This window comes from Cucurbita pepo, chromosome 7, assembly GCF_057944985.1.
Source record: "Cucurbita pepo subsp. pepo isolate OVF chromosome 7, ASM5794498v1, whole genome shotgun sequence".
In the NCBI taxonomy this organism is placed as follows: Eukaryota; Viridiplantae; Streptophyta; class Magnoliopsida; order Cucurbitales; family Cucurbitaceae; genus Cucurbita; species Cucurbita pepo.
In genome coordinates this window covers 9,440,753-9,453,186 of record NC_141804.1, presented here as the reverse complement: position 1 = coordinate 9,453,186, position 12,434 = coordinate 9,440,753, and the positions used below count along the sequence as shown (strand labels likewise).

Here is a 12,434-nt window from a genome sequence, read left to right as displayed (position 1 = left end):
TAATAATAAAAAGATTCCATTTCAGAAAATAAATAAATAAATAAATAAAAGAATCTTGGGTCGATCGACCTTTTCTGTAATGGTACGTGTTATTCATACAACATTCAATTTATCTAGCCTGAATGAGTTCCAAGAGTAACAATGATTACTTTTTTGGCTTAGTTGCTAATTCCTGCGTCGATATTGGATTGATCTTGTTTGTCGAGATTTAAGTATACTAGTATCGAGCGAAAGGTGTAACCTATGGATTAAGTCAACCCTACTCCACTAGTAAAAATAGGTTCGGGGCGACCACTTCGGCTTCTTTCTTCTCGAGAATCCATACATCCCCCGTTCCCGAGGCAGCATGAACCCTCTTTATGAGGGAGAAGGGATATGATACAAAATGGATCTTGTTCTATCGTTGATTTGCGTCGTTTTACGACATCATAATTAAAATATCTTTAAGAAATGAAATTAGCTAACTCTGTTAATTAGTCCAACTTGGCTCCAAATAGGTTTAATTGGCTAAACAATAGCCATACTAACTTAAACGCTAGTAAATACGTCAAAAATGGCTCTAAAATGGTTCAAAATAGTAAGACGGCGTCTAAACTTCAATTTTAGACATTTTAAATTGGACCAAGAGGCAACGTATAACGGCCCAACACTTTCTGGAGGTTACACCAGAAGGTCGACGCAAAACGTGGGTCGATCCGACAGAATTCAAATTAGCACTCCGTGTAGAGAAACAATCTCCCTTATATATAATTGTGCCCAATTGTCCACTGTAGATGTTGTCTTCCTTCCACGGGAGATGTTGTCTTCCTAGGTAGGAAGTGAGCTATCTTGGTAACTTTGTTGATGATCACCCATATCACTGTTAATTCTTTTAACGTTCTAGACGAACCTTTGATAAAGCTAATTGCATCATTTTCCCATTTTTATTCCGACACATTTGAAGGTTGTAACAACTTTGTCGTCCACTTCCTTGGTGCTTCCACCTACTAGCATACCATGCATTTGTTCCCAAACTTTCCTATGTTCTTTTTCATACTACGCCATCAGAAGTTCTCTTTCAAGTCTTGGTACATCTTAGTGCTACCTGAGTGCATAGAGAATGATGAGTCGTCCACTTCCGTTAGTGTCTCATTCCTCCGTTCTTCACCCACTAGCAAACTTCTAACTATAACGAACCCTTGAGTGGAAAGCACGAGAAAGACCCTGATGAACGTTATTTAACTGGCATAGGGGCACGCTTTATGTGTGGTAAGAACAATCATACAGTAGAGAATTGTTTAAAGTACAATACTTCTGACTCGTGATGACCCACAACTTCAAATCAGGTAAGCTCCAGCAATTAGACCCAACGAAAGGGTATAGTGTGCACCTCCATTTGTAGGGTGGTTGAGGACACGAACGTCGGAGTAAAGTAGATTGTCTATTCTTGGCCACTACGTCATTTTTATGGTTAGATTCTACTCGACCCGTTCATTCATTTGATGCATTTGTGAGACAACTTGAATTAGAACGAGAACCATTTGGTGTGGAGAAAGTGAACGAGAACCATTAGTATCATATCGTTTATTGCATGTGACACCACTAATAGTTGCAATCAGGGTTCTTTGATATCATTCTCAATATAAATTGGTTGGTCGAGAACCATGTCAACAATAATTGCTGCTACAAGAAAGTTGTACTTATGCAATGACGAGGGTTGAGCCTTTCGACCAATGTGAGGAACACCAGGTGCGTTGAAGTTACCGTGGTCTTAATACCACTTGTTAATGAGTTTGTCAATGTTGTGAAAATCAAATTACAACTTCTAATAAATTTAATTTCCTCATTTCATGTAACGACCCGAAATTTTTTACTTAATTTAAGGTCGTCACTGTATACATATCATGAACATTGAATGCGGAAATACTTCATTTAAACTTTCATAAAAACGTCGAGAAAAAAAAAAGTAATTATTATTATAATGCATGGTAACTTGAATTCTAAAAAAAAACAAAAATATAATAATTTTACATCACTCGAAATAAAATCTAATACGTGACGATTTTAATCTTTGTTTTACGAAAATAAAAGGCCAAATTTCATTAAAAAAAAAATAGAGGAAAAATATTAATGGGTACTAAAATTAATTACAGAAATTCAACATATCAGCCAAAAATAACACGATTGATACTAAAAAAAAATGATAGAAGGAAGAAGATGATACGTATAGAAATATATTAGCCAAGCGTTAGACTTGCCAAGAGGACGATTTTCCTCAGAGTAGTAGCAATTACCTAAGCGTTTCACCTGCGTCTTCCTTTGAATTCGGGCCACGGCTCGATCTCGACACAAGTGTTCGGTACTGAATTTTCGACGATACATCGATTACAGCCTCTCATCATTTGCTTTGCTTCGGCTCGATCGAGAGAGAATTTTAGAGAAGTTCGATGAAGAACTTGTAGTAAAAGAATTGTACGTGTGAGGCCTGCCTTTATAAATAAAAATATTAAGAGAAAATCATTTTTTTTTAAAGAAATATGTAATTATGTTTAATTAATTGAGTGGGAATCTTAGGTGAACTATCTAATTGGTGTCTTTTTAAATTTATTTTTTTAAGATTAATTAAAAATTAAAAGTGGTTTATTAAGGGTCCACTAAGGATTTAATTATATATAATTTTTTTACGTCTTAAACTATAACAAACCCTACCCATAAGCTAAAGTTGGTCGAGGTCGAGGCCATGATTATGTAAAAGCTATTCATTTCAAAGATTGTCATGATCAAAGCTAAGAGTTGAGGTCGAGGCCATGACCGTGCCCTATTTATATCAAGTAAAGTTTTATGTTTAAACGAGGGTCATTTGATATAAAGGTAGAGGGCTTTCTGTATGTCGGGAGTGGTTGAGGTTGAGCCAATGGTCATGACCCATATGAAGTAAAGTTTTGTATTTAGATGAAGACCGTTTGTTACAAAGGTAGGGATTTTCAAAAGGCTAAGAATGGTCGAGGCTGAGCTTATGGTCATACGCTACTCATATGAAGCACTATTTATTGGAATCGAACTGATGGTCAAATCCAAATCGAGTAGGGTATGTCCATAAGCTCGGTTCAGTTATCTCCAAGGAATTGTAATCGTCTTTATGGAGGAGGTGTTACTCCTAAGGAATCTTAGAGTCATCTCCATGCAATTTGACGGGCTTTCCTAAGGATAATTCACGACTCACCTTGGAGCATTCAAATTTGAGAAAGCTCATAATCAGCTCAAAACGTTTGATGAGCGTTCTTAGGATTATGTTGGAGACTAAAGGAAAGTCGTCCAATAGGGACTGAAGAGCAACGTCTCGAGAAGACATGTTCAAGAAAAGACAAAATGAACCCAACAACGATCAAACTCGAGGAAACACAAGGGACTCGAGCTCAAAAGGGAGGAATTGCCCTTCAGGGTCTAGCGTCCTTACTGGCACACTACCTCGTGTCTACCCCCGAAACAGGGCCCAGTGTCCTCGCTGGCACTCGTTCCTTTCTCCAATCGATGTGGGACCCCCATCAAATCCACCCCTCTTCGGGGCCAGCGTCCTTACTGGCACACCGCCTCATGTCTACCCCCTTCGGGGAAGAGTCTCCTCATTGACACATCGTCCGGTGTCTGGCTCTAATACCATTTGTAACGACCCAAGCCCACTGCTGGCAGATATTATCTTCTTTGAGCTTTCCTTTTCAAGCTTCCGCTTTAAAACGTGTCTGCTAGGAAAAGGTTTCTACACTCTTATAAGAAGGTACTTCGTTCTCCTCCCCAACCAACGAGAGATACCACATTAATATTCAAACCTTAGTTTTCAAACTTATTAAATTACATAGACCAAATCTTTAGGATAAAATTTTAAATTATATGAATATTAATTAGTATATGTTAAGCACACATAAAGGAAGATATTAATTATTATAATATTGAAAAGGAAAAAAAAAAATTATTATTATTAATGGACGTGAAGGCTGAATTAATTAAATCTTATAAAACCAAAATTAGGCCATATCCCACAAGTGCTACTTTAAGTTTTCATTTAATTTTTTTTTTTTTTTTTTTTAAATATTCATTCATAACGTTTTTGCAAAGTAATACTCCTTTTCGATATATATATTATTAGATTAAATCGATAAAATTACATTTTAACGTTCAAATATTTCAATAATATTCTTAAAATTAAAAAAAAAATCTCAAAAATACGGTTAGTTTAAAAAATACTGTTGAACTTTAAAAAATTTCATTAACGTTTTTTTAACTTTTTTTTAAAAAAAATTAAAATATATTTACAGTTAATATTCTCTTTAAAGAATACCCATAAAATTTTAAAATTAGCCACGGTCAACCTTTATTAAAAAAAAAAATTTATTGCCAATATATGGACAAAAACCGTCTATCGACACCTCATTGATTATGTACAAACGTTTTAATGTAATTTTGAAAAATTCATAAGTATTTTTTAAACCTCGTGTTAACATTTTTGAATTTTTTTAAAAATTGAAAACGGTATTTTTTTTTTTTTTAATTTAAGGGTATTTTTTAAATGTTTTTAAGTTGAAGAGTATTATTGAAACTTGAACGGACAAAAATATAAACTTTGAGAGTATTTTTATTTATTTAACTTATATTATTAATACAAAAAAAAAAATTTATAAAATATATTTGATATGGTATGAAAATGGGTTCAAATTATTGCTTTTGTAAGGAAACGGTCAATAAAATTTTAAGTTATTAATGTTCGTAAAATTTTAACGTTTATTAACCGTCAATTTTTTTATGTTAAATTATAACTTTGGTCTTTATGGTTGTACCATATTCCTTAACAGCCTCGACTTATTAGAGTTTTATCAAACTATAGAGAGTAAGTTTTAACTTTTTCTAAACCATTAAAATTAAAATCGGTAATTTAAGAAATTTAAGATTTTTTTTTTTTTTTTTTTTTTTAAACTTAAAGATTATCTTTAAGTTGAAGTTAAAAGAAAAAGTTGAATGATCCTTTAAACTTAATGGACAAACTATTTAGTATGTAAGTTCGATCAGTCAGAGCTCGAGTCTCCAATGGCAATGATTAAAAACAGTTGAAATGAGAAACTAAGCTAAGGTGCAAACAGGGGATAAATTTCTCGACATAATTGATTGAGGAAGAAAATATAAGACGAAATCGTTCGTTCGTTCGTTATCTACTTATTCAATGCACTAAGCGAATAAATTTTAAAATAAAAAAATAAAATAAAAATTGTGGTTCCAAATCCAATGACCCTAGTGCAACTAGAAAGTTTTTTGGGCTAAGTGGAAAAAATAAAAAAATTAAAATTAAAATTAAGAAAAAAAAAAAAAGTTGCTTTATGAATAATTGGGTCACCAAAATTATAAAAATGGTTTCTTCTGTTTGAAACTGCTTTAATGATGTCATCAATGACGTCATAATGCTTTTTGAACTTTTCCATTATTTATCCCATTATTTTTGTTTTTTTTTTCAATAAAGTTGGAAAGGATTCGAGAGTAATTCTAAATTATTATATTTTAAAATGTCTTTAATTATTTAAAATTAATTTAATATTTAATTTTGTCTTTTAATCATAGAAATTAATTTTAAATTATGAAAGATATGTTTTGAAGGGATGATTTTAGTCAATTTTAAATTATTATTAAATTGTGTGATTAGTTTATTGTGTTTTTTTTTTTTTTTTAAAGTCAAACTTTTAAGTATATTTTAAAAAATAATAATAATAATAAAGTGGGTTTATTTGCTACCTAACATTGGAAAATAAAATAAAATAAAAATAAAAATAAAAATAAAATAAAAATAAAATAAAAAGTTCAGTGATCCAAAATCACTTTGTGACAAGCACACTCAAAGTAGGTTTAATAATTTATACCATATTCCTCAACTTTTGTATTTATCCTATTTTAATCTCAATTTTGTTTTTTTAAATTATGTTTTTTTTTTCTGTATAATAAATTATCCACAAATTTAAAAAATAATTTTTTTGATTTTTTTTTTTTTTTTTTTTTAGTTTTTTAATATTTTACTCAACAAATAAGGAAATTGGAGACAGTAATATTTATAAGTTAAATTTTTCAGAAAAATCAAATAGTTGATATTGGATGAAAGTCCCACCTCTGTTAATTTAGGGAATGATCATGTGTTTATGATCAAAGATGGGTTTAATTTACGGAATGATCATGAGTTTATAATCAAAGAATACTCTCTCCATTGATACGAATGATCATAGGTTTATAATCAAAGAATACTCTCTTCATTCATACGAAGCATCGGTTAAATACTCTTTCCATTGATACGAATGATCATGGGTTTATAATCAAAGAATACTCTCTCCATTCATACGAAGCATCGGTTAATTTAGAGAATGATCATAGGTTTATAATCAAATAATACTCTCTCCATTGGTACGAAGCCTTTTGCGGGAACCCAAAGCAAAACCATGAGAACTTATGCTCAAAGTGGACTCATACCATTGTTGATAGTCGTTCATAAACTTTTAATCTAATTTTCATAGTTCTTCTAGTTAAAGGGCTTTGATCCGTATCAAATGAAATCTGATTGTAAATGTTAGAAATTTAAAATCGAAGTTTACAAACTCATAAATTAAAAGTAAGAAAATTACAACTCTTAAGTCTTTTGAGACGGCTAGATGACATAAACCAACACGTAGAGTTATTTTCTTTTTTAAAACAAGGTATCAAATCTCCTTTCTAAACCATAACGGTTTCTTTTGTCAGTCGTTTGTTCGTCGAATCATGCATGATCAAACAATATGTGTACAATAAACGTGACATATCATTATTTAGTTACCGATATCAACCGTACATAGAAATCATTCAAGATTCGAGGTATAGAACCAAACGAGTTTTAAGCCTTAAATTTTCTTCAACTGCAATCCCATTAGGGGATGTTTTCAGCTTGGAGTTTTAACCAAATGAATCAACTTTGGCTAATAGTTCCAAAGGCAAACATAAAATGTATTCCAAGACCATTTCATACACAAAATGATTGAATCAATACACAAATGATACATTTTAAGTATTCACACTGCATTTTCTGCCACGAGATGGAGGGCTCGTTCGACACCGAGCTAATCGGCAATAGAAAAGCAGTATCTCTTCACCTGTAAGAGTTAGATGCATCGGATTGAAGTACTCAGCCAAGCATAGAACTTGTGAGATAAAACTCCAAGCAGTTAAGCAGGAAGTTGTCCTAATGAAACCTCAGTATTTCAGAACCATTCATAGCACTAAATAATATGATGCTTTTCAGGGCTCGACGTGACATGATTTCTACTTATGAAACAGAACAAAGAAACAGCCTAGATTATTGGTTGAATATCGAACACATCAACTATAGAACTGCGTGGGGTTTTGAGACCAATATTCATATCGATTCCTTTAAAGTTATTTTTCCAAATAATTTGCACTAGTTGGTGTATGGTTTAACGGCCCAATCCCACAGCCGGCAGATATTGCCCTCTTTGGGCTTTCCCCTTCGGGCTTTCCCTCAAAGTTTTTAAAATGCGTCTGCTAGAAGAGGTTTTCACACCCTTATAAAGAATGTTTCGTACTCCTCCCCACCTCCCCAACCGATGTGGGATCTCACAATCCACCTCTTTTCGGGGCTCAGCGTCATCGCTGGCACTCGTTTCCTTCTCCAATCGATGTGGGACCCTACAATCCACCCCCTTTTGGGGCTCAGCATCCTTGCTAGCACACCGCCTTGTGTCCACCTGCCTTCAGAGCTCAGCCTCCTCGCTAGCACATCGTTCGATGTCTATCTCTGATATTATTTGTAACGGCTCAAGCCCACTACTAGCATATATTGTCCTCTTTGGGCTTTCCTTTTTGGGCTTCCCCTCAAGGTTTTTAAACCACATTTGCTAGGGAGAGGTTTCCAACCCTTATAAAGAATATTTCGTTCTCCTCCCCAACCGATGTGAGATCTCACAACCCACCCCCCTTCGGGGCCTAACATTCTCGCTGGCACTCGTTCCCTTCTCTAGTCAATGTGAGACCCCCTGTCCACCCCCCTTCAGAGCCCAGTGTCCGTGCTGACACACCGCCTCGTGTCCACCCCCCTTCGAAGCTCAATCTCCTCGCTGGCATATCACCCATTGTTTGGCTCTGATACCATTTGTAACGGCCCAAGCCTACCGCTAGCAGATATTGTCCTCTTTGGGTTTTCCCTTTTGGACTTTCCCTCAAAGTTTTTTAAAACGTTCGGCTAGGGAGAGGTTTTCACATCCTTATAAAGAATGTTTCGTTCTTCTCCCCAACCGATGTAGGATCTCACATATAGGGTGCATAGTTTATACAAGCAAAAGCTCCTCATGACATCATCTTAGCACCTTGAATCTTTAACTAGACTTGATGAAAAAAATGGAATTTGCCTCTTCGGGATCCGCATAGGTAAAAGAAGATGGCAGTCAATAAGTGATTGTTTTTTCAGCTTAAATCAAGGAATCCCTTGGATATAGTACAAACTCCAACTTTCAAGTAATTTAGGAAAAGATTACTCAAAACTGAAAGAAATTTAATGTGTTCAACTAGCTACCAGGGCATGTGACATCATCTAAATTTCATGTTCAAAGACGGTGTCAATGGTAATGATCAAAGATGAAGTGATCTTATAAAAAGAAACTTCAGAAATTACCTTAAAACAACAGCTGCATTTCTCATGGCCAAATACCTCTGAACATACTCATTAGGAAGTGATCTTATGACCTTGAAGATATCAGCATTTGCATATCGAAGAGTAGTCCTGGGATCATAGTATGGTGCCTGAATAATAACAACGTCACTTCCTGAAGTGATTTCAAAAAGGGTTCTTCTTTTTTTTTTTATAAGAAAACAAAGAAATTAATTGTTGTTCGAGTTTAGAAAGCAATGTTGAGTCATAAACTACCAAAAGTCACATACCTCATATCCTGTTATATCACAAATTTTCTTGCATGGATGCATCGACGGAGGTGACTCGATATTAACATCTGAAAAACGAATAAAAGGAACAATTAATACTCATGAAGTATAAAATTCAAAACTATCAATAAGGGGTATAAAGTATAAAATTCCAAGACTATTAGTTTTTTAATGAATTATTGCCAATGAAAACATCAATACTCGTGAAGAGACCCAAAAACAGCTCATTTATTGCTCTCTCTTACTAGAGGGAGGAAACTAGCTCCATCACACTAGTTCAACACACGGAAAAAAAGCTCATGAAAGCAGAACTTATTTCGTTGGCGGAGACAAAAATGTAAAAAACGTTGGTCAGAGGAAGGTGACATAAACTCCAGATTTTTCCATTGCATCATGGCTACAAAGAAACGAAAGAATACCATCATGGAAATTCTAACCACACAAGGCAGAAGTTGTTTAGTAAACGAAGAAGAAATCGTATCAGAATTTGTGTCCTTTTACACGTCCTTATACACAAAGGACAGTGCCCTCTACGAATTTCCCCATGATCTTGACTGGAATCCTATTGATCAACAGCAAACTGCCTCCCTTGAGGTATGTATATGTATATGTAGCCATTAACACAGTATAGGTATGCATATGTAGCCATAAATGTCATGAGCATGAAGCAAGACAGTTTATGGTTTTACAAAATGTTTAGGTATGAGAGTAGCTAGCCTTCCTGAATTTGGAAGGGTTATTCAAGTATGGTGCTCTATTGCACCGTTGGGCGCACAGACGTACCATAGTTAGTTCCTCAAAATTTGGTGTCCACACATTTCAAACCGAGTAGGAGATCAAAATGGCTCAAAGAAAATGGGAGGAAAGAATGGAGACCATGTAGAAGAAAATGCAAGAAATGAATGAGGAATTGCAAAGACTCCTACGAATAAAAAAAGTGATGTGAGATCCCACATCGGTTGGAGAGGGGAACGAAGCATTCTTTATAAGGGTGTGGAAACCTCTCCCTAGCAGACCCGTTTTAAAAACAACCTTGAGAGAAAGTCCGAAAGGGAAAGCCCAAAGAGGACATTATCTACTAACGGTGGACTTGGGCCGTTACTTTTTCACCTCGCAAAAAATGTGTCAAGGTGACGGTACTAACCACATCGCGCGACAGTAAACTAAAGCTATAATATTCTCAAATAACCCATAATAAAACAGAAATCAATGGCGTACTTAGGGTAGGAGAAACAGTTGGTAGAAGAGGAGAAACACACAAAAGGGAGAGTACACAAACCACGGAAGACCTCGAGAATACAGAAAGGAGAGAACCGCGAGAAGAAAAAAATAATGAGCATCTAGATTGGAGTAACTTCAACAAAGTAGAGATGCCAATCATTTTAGGTGAGAATCCCAACAGACGGCTATCTAAAATAATCGAACTCTACTTCAAGGACCCTCCAATCCATTCCCCTTTGGAGCCCAGCATCCTTGCTGGCACACCGCCTCATATCCACCTCCTTTTGGGGCTCAACTTCCTCGCAGGCACACCGCCTCGTGTCCACCCCCTTCGGGGCTCAATCTCCTCGCTGGCACATCGCCCAGTGTCTGGCTCTGATACCATTTGTAACAGCCCAAGTCCACCGCTAGAAGATATTGTGCCCAAAGACACTTCAAAAGTTTCCAGAAAATGTCCAAATCGACTGAGCTTCAAACTTCTAAGAATTGGTAGAACTTTGATATTGCTCGTCTTAGATGACCTTGTTTTTCCCCTCTTAACTTTCTACCAATTCAATATTATGTCCATATGAGTTTATAATCAACCAATATCAACATACTAAATTGAAAGCTTTAAAGAACATAAACTAAATCTAAAAAACACTCCAACATCAAGAACTAAATCATACATTTAACCTCTTAAATAATTATCAAACAAAAACATCACAGTCCACACATCAAAGCAACGACAAAAATGTAACAGCCCAAGCCCACCAGTAGCAGATATTGTTCTCTATAGACTTTTCCTTTCAGGCTTCCCCTCAAGTTTTTTAAAAAGCGTCTACTAGGGAGAGGTTTCCACACCCTTATAAACAGGGTCTGTTAGGGAGAGGTTTCCTCCCCTTATAACCAGGGTCTGCTAGGGAGAGGTTTCCACACCCTTATAAACAGGGTCTGTTAGGGAGAGGTTTCCTCCCCCTTATAACCAGGGTCTGCTAGGGAGAGGTTTCCACACCCTTATAAACAGTGTCTGCTAGGGAGAGGTTTCCACACCTTTATAAAGGGTGTGTCGTTCTCCTCCCCAACCGATGTGGGATCTCACAATCCACCCCCTTCGAGGTCTTAGCGTCCTCGCTGACACTCGTTCTTTTCTCCAATCGATGTGGAACCCTCAATTCACCCCCTTTGGGGCCAGCGTCGTTGCTGGCACACTGCCTCGTATCCACCCCTTTGGGGCTCAGCCTCCTAGCTGGCACATCGCCCGACAGCCCACGCCCACTGCTAGCAAATATTCCCTTTCAAGCTTCCCCTAAAGGTTTTTAAAACGCGTCTTCTAGTGAGAGGTTTCCACACCCTTATAAAGTGTTTCGTTCTCCTCCCCAACCAACCGATGTGGGATCTCACAACAAATAAATTTACAGACAAACGGTGTAATCAAATATGAGAGAAACTGTAAGAGACAAAATGATTAAAACTGAAAGAGAGAAATCTTACAGTTGGGTTCATCAGATGAGTAGTTGTGATAATTCTCGGCTTGAAGAATTTGCTTCAGATGCTTCCAGTGCCTGCCTCTGGATTGGCCTTTCGGATACTTCTCGTACATTTGAATTCGCTTGAAATTCAGGTGAGTCGGCAACACTAACTCGGCTTCTATCACCTCCGGCTCCATCGTCAACTTCTATTAACGCCTTCTGGTTTCTGAAATCTTTTACGACATTCAAAGGTTATGAAGAAATTTCAAAGAAACAAAGCTCTATAGAAGCATAAACCCTACGCATTGCTCGACTCCATTAGCGGCCGGCCGAAAAATCTCCTACCTGTTATAATCAAGACGACCGTGAGAAAATTGAGACGAACAATCTCCGATTTATTTAATTTCAGGAATTTAACTCTCAATTTTATTTTATTTTATTTTAATTCATGAGTTATTATAACTAATTTATTGTTTTTTTTTAATTAAATTAATAAAAATACCTTTTGATTTTTTTTCAAAAATATTTTTAAACTCCGTTTTAATTTTAACTGGATTCAAAATTTGGATTCAGCACTGACATTCTCCTGCGACATGGTCACGTTATTTACTCTATTGCTTCTAAAAGTGAAATTATTCTTAAGAAAAAATTTCGAGAAGTCGCCCAACACAGAATTACTCCCAGCAAAACATGCTTAATTACGAAGTTTCTATGATTGAGCCACCGAAAGAAGAAAAAAAAAAAAAAGTGCACCTTGTTGGTATAGGTGCAAACTTTCTTTCCTTTGAGTATTTTTGAGTATTTTTTAGTCATTCTATCTTCAAGATGGTA

General features: G+C 35.7%; 1 protein-coding gene across 3 annotated transcripts; it reads right to left on the bottom strand.

Moving 5' to 3' along the window:
* Window positions 1-6,858: 6,858 nt before the first annotated feature.
* On the bottom strand, window positions 6,859-12,033 carry LOC111798853 (chromatin-remodeling complex subunit). Of its 3 annotated transcripts, XM_087125216.1 has the most exons (5): window positions 11,949-12,033; window positions 11,626-11,836; window positions 8,932-8,999; window positions 8,666-8,793; window positions 6,859-7,130 (listed from the first exon to the last, which is right to left on the bottom strand). In XM_087125216.1, exons 2-5 carry the CDS (start codon window positions 11,798-11,800, stop codon window positions 7,127-7,129), a joined length of 375 nt encoding a protein of 124 aa, XP_086981342.1. In that variant the 5' UTR covers window positions 11,801-11,836; window positions 11,949-12,033; the 3' UTR covers window positions 6,859-7,126. The 3 variants fall into 3 exon arrangements, with proteins under 3 accessions (XP_086981342.1, XP_086981341.1, XP_086981343.1); XM_087125215.1 differs by having other exon boundaries at window positions 11,626-11,981; XM_087125217.1 differs by lacking the exon at window positions 6,859-7,130 and having other exon boundaries at window positions 8,662-8,793; window positions 11,626-11,983.
* Window positions 12,034-12,434: the final 401 nt, after the last annotated feature.

Bases quoted from the DNA above. Each gene is read 5' to 3' on its own strand.
- LOC111798853 (XM_087125216.1), bottom strand. From the start codon at position 11,800: ATGGAGCCGGAGGTGATAGAAGCCGAGTTAGTGTTGCCGACTCACCTG. The intron at 9,000-11,625 runs GTAAGATTTCTC...TTCGTTTTTCAG, and splicing joins CTCATCTGATGAACCCAACT to ATGTTAATATCGAGTCACCT. The intron at 8,794-8,931 runs GTATGTGACTTT...GTTATTATTCAG, and splicing joins GTGATATAACAGGATATGAG to GCACCATACTATGATCCCAG.